Below are 6,256 nucleotides of genomic sequence, written 5' to 3'. Positions count from 1 at the left end.
TATCTATCTATCTATCTATCTATCTATCTATCTATCTATCTATCTATTCCCTTCAACTACTGAGAAAAGTTTCATCAGTTACAATGATTGTTTTTCCATGTAGGAATGTTAATAGTTCAACTTTGATGAGTTCCTTATGATTTCTTTTCCCTGTTTACCTTCTTATGCTTCTCTTCCTTCTTGTATCTGAATGTCAAATTTTCTATTCATCTCTGGTTTTTTCATTAAGAATGCGTGAAAGTCCTCTATTCCACTGAATGACCATATTTTCCCCTGAAACATGATACTCAGTTTTGCTGGGTAGGTGACTCTTGGTTTTAATCCCAGCTCCTTTGACCTCTGGAATATTATATTCTAAGCCCTTCGATCCCTCATTGTAGAAGCTGCCAGATCCTGGGTTATCCTGATTGTGTTTCCACAATATTCAAATTGTTTCTTCCTGGCTGCTTGTAATATTCTCTCCTTAATCTGGGAATCCCAGAACCTGGCTATAATATTCCTAGGAGTTTTCTTTTTGGGAATCTTTTTCAGCAGGTTATTGGTGGATTCTTTCAACTTCTGTTTTGCCCTCTGGTTCTAAAACATCAGGGCAGTTTTCTTTGGGAACTTCCTGGAGGGTGATTTCTAGGTTCTTACTTTGGTCATGGCTTTCAGGTAGTCCATTAATTTTTAAATTATCTCTGCTGGATCTATTTTCCAGGTCAGTGGTTTTTCCCATGAGATATTTCACATTGCCTTCTATTCTTTCATTTATTTGGATCTGTTTAACAGCTTCTTGATTTCTCATAAAGTCATTAGCTTCCATTTGCTATAATCTAATTCTGAAGGAATGATTCTCCTCATTGAGCTTTTGAGATTCCTTTTCCATCTGGAAAATTCAGCTTTTAAAGGCATTCTTCTTCTCATTGCCTTTTTGAGCCTCTTTTGCCATTTGAGTTAGTCTATTTTTTAAGGTGTGATTTTCCTCAGTCAGGCTGTTGACTCTCATTTCATAATTTTCTTGCATCGTTCTCATTTCTCTTCCCAGTTTTTCCTCCACTTCTCTTATCTGCTTCTTAAGGTCCTCTATGGCCTGTAACCAGCTCTTATTTTCCTTTGAAGCTTTTGGTGCAGGCGTTCTGACTTCACAGTCTTCCTCCTGTTCCATGCTTTGCTCCTTTTTGTCCCCAAAATAGGAGTCTAATGTTGGAATCTTCTATCTGCATTGTTTCCTTTGCCTGGTCAAGGCGCCCCTCAGTCACTTGACCTTTGGGCTTTTTGCCACAGTAAGACTCTGCTACCAGACAGGGGAGCTTTGTACCAAATGCTGGGCTTTTCTCAGCTGCTGGAGGTGTTAGATGGGTGCCCTCTTTGAGGTCTCCACATGCTCTGGCAAGCTGGACACACACCCAAGGACCTCCACCCGAGACAGCAATCCAGATCCAAGAAGGTTAAAGCAAGAGCGATTACCCCTCAGATTTGTCTCTTGGTCCCCCTACACTCTGCAGGCCAGGAGCTGAAGCTGCCACATGGCGCTGACTGGCTGTGCCTGTGTCTCAGCAGCTTCTGGCCTGGGAACAATAGCCACGCACTCCCATTTACTTGATCCCAAAGTCCGGACTGCACTGACCTCTCACTTTGTCCTTTGCATCTTTGTGTTGATAAATCTGGAAACGGCCACAGCTGCTGCTGATCTGGAGTCACTCTGGCCAGTGGCTGGTCAGGCCCTCCCTGGGACTAAAGCCTTTTCGTGGGGCTGGGCTCGGCTCCCAGAGCCCTGCCCTGCGTTCACTGATTCTTGCCATTCTGCCATGCTGTCCTCAGCGGGAGGTTAGCTTCTCTGTGTCATTTTGTGGGTTCTGCAGCTCCAAAGTTTTTTTAGAGTCCCTTTTTTACATGGATTGGGGAAGGTGGAAGCCAGAGCTGTGGGGAGGTCCTGCTTTTACTCCGCCATCTTGACTCCACCCAGAAAGCACCCACTTTTGAAAAGGAACAGGGTCAAAGTAGAGAATAGAACAAGTCGGGGGCGGGATAGGATGGAGGGAAATATAGTCAATCTTTCACAATATATCCACTATAGAAAGGTTTTTCGTAGCTACACATGTACAACCTATATTGAATTGCTTATCTTCCCTGTAAGGGTGGGTGAGGAGGGAGGAAGGGAAAGAATCTGGAATTCAAAGTTTTATAATCAAATGTTTAGAATATATATATATATATATATATATATATATATACACACACACACCCATATATACATATATATATATGTATAAATTTTTTTTCATGCATCTAGGACATAAGATATACAGGCACTGGGGCATAGGGATCCATCTTGTCCTACTGGAAAGTCGGAGGGGGCATGGGAGAGGATATATGAGACAGCAGATTGGGGGAGGAGGTATTCAGTGGGATCACTCTTTTGGAGTGGTGGGTAGGGGAAAGATGGGGAGAAAATTTGTAACTCAAAATCTTGTGGGGAATGAATGATATAAACTAAAAGTAAACATAAAATTTAATAAAAAGCTAAAAAACAAGAAAAGTTGGAATCTTCTTGTTCATTACAGTGAACTCTTTTATGAGGCCATTTTTATTTGCAACTTGAAATAAGGAACATTTATTTCTTTTATGTGTATATATATTTTAAGAATAAAGATTCAATGTTGTTTGAAAATTGATTATTTAAAGCATTTTAATTCTGTAATCTATGTGGAAATGATTTTTGACATTTGTTACCAAGAAATTAAGTATAGGTAACTTATTTGGAATCTGTGAAACTCATGATGGAATGAATTATTGTTCATTTCTATAGATCCCTTTTACCATGCTTACTTATCTTAAGCCTAAGAGGATTTAAAGAACAGCTTAGGCTATAGTTGCTGAAATGCTAGAGGAGAGAAAGTGCTATACCAGTAATGAATCAATTAATAAACCAATAAGTATTTGTTAAGTTGTAGGCAATCTCTGCTTGGTACTAATGATGCAGAAATAAAAGTAAAACCATCCCTGCCCTCAAGGAACTTATGTTTTAATGGGGAGACAAGAGAGGTGTGTGTGTGTGTGTGTGTGTGTGTGTGTGTGTGTGTGTGTGTGTGACCATAGAGCAGAGAGTTTTAGGACTGGAAAGCCATTCAAATCATCCTTTTCATTTTTATAGATGAGGGAACTAATGCAGAAAGAAGTTAAGTGACTTAATCAAGGCGCATAACACTAGTAATTGTTTGAGGAGCAATTTGAGATAAGTTCTTGATTCCAAGTGCAATGCCCTGTTCACCACCCTACTCTGCCTATCAAGACAAAATATAAAGCAGAAAAGGTAATATTGGATAGGAAAGCATAACTAGTACCTGGGGAGATCAGGAATAACCTTCCATAGAAGATGGCATATGAGAAGAAGGCCCGACATATCCAAAATCACATTTATTATCTTTCTTCCCAACCCTCACCTCTTCCAAACTTTCCTCTTTCTGTTGAAGGCACCACCATCCTTCCAATGTTTTATTTTGTAACCTCAACATTATTCTGGACTTTCTCATCCCATGTATCTAGACAGTTGCCCAATCTTGCTATTTCTGTTCTTCCAACATCTCTTGCATCTGACTCTTTTATTTACTCACATAGCTATCACCTTAATTTAACTCTCATCACTTCTCACCTATATTATTGCAACAGCCTTCTAATTTGACCCCCTGCCTCACATTTCTTTCAAAATGAAAAGTAATTTTCTTTACTCCAGATCTGGACATGTGGCTCTCCATCTCAATCAATTCCAGTGACTTCTTATTGCCTCTGGGATAACATATAAACTTCTCTGATTAGCTTTAAAACCCTGTACAACTGGGCTTCAATTTATTTTTCAAGCATCATTGGACATTATTCTCCTTCTGAACTCCATTGTTCTGTCAAATTGACCTTTCCTCTCTTCTTCATTCATGACACTCCATCCATCTTCTAATCTCTAGGACTTTGTAGTGGTTGTCCTCCATGTCTGGAATGTACTTCTTCCTTATCTCATAAAGTCCTTTTCTTCCCATAAGATGCAGCTCAGGAACCATCTTCTTGAAACCTTTCCTTGTCCTTTGAACTGCTAGTGTGCTCTCTCCCAAACTACCTTGTATTGAACTACTTTGTATTTGTTGACTTTACATTTAATATGTACTTGTTTTCTACTTTATTGTAGTGTAAGCTCCTTTTGAGTAGGGATTGTTTCATTCTTTGTACTTGTATCCTCAGAATTTAGCACAGTGATTGGCATGTAGTAGATAGTTAATAAAAACTTATTGTGGATTGATGGACTCTGTAATCATTTCCCTTCCAAATAAAAAAAAAATAAAACTGTAATGAGCTCATATCTAATTCTGCTCCTCCCCCCCTCCCCCAATATTCCTGGTGTGATGTTTTAAAGGAAGTAGTGACTTGGTGAATTAATGTAATAGTTACCTAAACCTTTAATAATTCTGGAAAACAATAGTTTTTACTTATTAGGCATCTTCAATACAAATATTAACATTTGTAAATTTGAAGTTTAAAAATGTGTGTGTGTGTGTGTGTTTTTCAGGCAGCTACTATGAAAGTGAAGAAATTAGAGGAAAATATTGAAGCAGAAAGAGCAGCACACCTGGAGTCCAAATTTAACTCTGAAATCATCCAGGTAAAATTGTCCCACAATTTTCTGTGTAATTCCTTAAATTATATGTCATTAGTTAGGAAATAAAATTATGAACCCAAGACTTGAATTTTGAGAGTGTCACTGTGACATAGTGGGCAGATTACTGATTTTGTATTGAGAGAACTCCAAGTCAGTTCCCACCTCTTATACTAGCTCGGTGACCTTGGGCAAGTAATTTAGCCTCTTTTGGCCTGTCTTTCTTCATCTATAAAATTAGAATTCTGGACTAGATGAGTTCCTTCAGCTTCAAATCTGTTATTATTTTTCTTAGTTCATTTATTCAAATTATTCATTTATTAAAAATTGGTGCATTTTGTTTGGATGTAACACACATATATCTCTGTGCTTTATGACAGGCTATTTTCTCATGCCTGTGATGTATTCCTTCTTTACCTCTCCCTTTGAGAATCTCGTTTCCTTTAAAGCTTAGCTCAAACTACCTCCCACTTAAGATCTTTTCTCTCCCACTTTTAGTCTTTCTCTCTTGTCTCCAAATTACCATGTATTTATTTTGTATATGTTTTGTATGTGCTTATTCCATGTACTTGTTGTTTCCCTTTATAGAATATAAACTTGCGGGCCAGATTTTTTTCATTTTTATTTTTGCATTCTCATTGCTTAGCAGAGCCTGTTATATAGTAGGCACTTAGTAAATGCTTATGTATTGCATCTGTTGATTGATTCCCAATGAATACTTGAATAATCCCATTCTCCAGTATTCACTTCTGGGAAAAAAATTAATTTTTTAAAACCAAAAAGCTAACAGCATGATACTATCAATGAATTTTGTATTTGATGACAATTTTATTGGCTACCCATGTTTCTGGTACTTTAATTTTAGTCTTTTTATATATTTTTCTTTTGGTCCTTTCCCCTCCCTTTCCCCACGCTGTCATTTCATAGGAGGATTTACAGGTTTATTTGTATTCTTAATATTTCTCATTGCTTATCTCCAGTTACATACTTTACACATCTTGTCGTTATTTATTCATCCATTTGTCAATTGTTGAGTCCCCCATTTGGCTTCTAGATTTTCATTATCACGAATAATTCGAGTATGTACATTTTTGTGCCTGTGGACCTTTTTTTTTGTAGTATAGTCTTGCTAGTGGAGTGCTTCTGTCAAAGGCCAACTTTTTTGATTTTGAATGTTTTTTCAGACTTTGAAATAATTCATAATGGCATCAGTTGTTAATTAGCAAGCCTGTTCTATACAGCCCTTACAACAATGTATTTTCACATTAGTCATGTTGTAAAGAAGAATTAGAACCAATGGAAGAAACCACAAGAAAGAAAAAACAAAACAAAACAAAAAGGAGCCAATAGTATGCTTTCATCTGCATGCAGACTCCATGTTTCTTTTTCTGGATGTGAATGGAAGTTTCCATCATGAGTGTTTTGGAATTGTTTTAGATCCTTGCATTGCTGAGAGGAGCTGATTCTGTCAAAGTCAGTCATCACACAATGTGACTGTTACTATGTACAGTGTGCTCCTGGTTCTCCTCCTTCCTTCCTTCCTTCCTTCCTTCCTTCCTTCCTTCCTTCCTTCCTTCCTTCCTTCCTTCCTTCCTTCCTTCCTTCCTTCCTTCCTTCCTTCCTCCCTCCCTT

The 6,256-nt window shown here is 37.9% G+C and overlaps 1 protein-coding gene across 1 annotated transcript in view; it reads left to right on the top strand.

The window, feature by feature from the left end:
- CCDC171 (coiled-coil domain containing 171) overlaps window positions 1-6,256 on the top strand; it is a 555,758-nt gene that overhangs the window by 177,084 nt on the left and 372,418 nt on the right. Inside the window, exon 9 of the mRNA XM_069090675.1 lies at window positions 4,538-4,630. Within this exon, the coding sequence (XP_068946776.1) occupies window positions 4,538-4,630 (93 nt within the window). The remainder of the gene's footprint in view (window positions 1-4,537; window positions 4,631-6,256) is intronic.

This window comes from Petaurus breviceps, unplaced genomic scaffold, assembly GCF_028583685.1.
Source record: "Petaurus breviceps papuanus isolate PSGF00001 unplaced genomic scaffold, PetGlider_PUasm1.0 187, whole genome shotgun sequence".
Lineage (NCBI taxonomy): Eukaryota > Metazoa > Chordata > Mammalia > Diprotodontia > Petauridae > Petaurus > Petaurus breviceps.
Note: the sequence above shows the minus strand (reverse complement) of the source record. Positions and strands in the feature narration are given on the sequence as shown.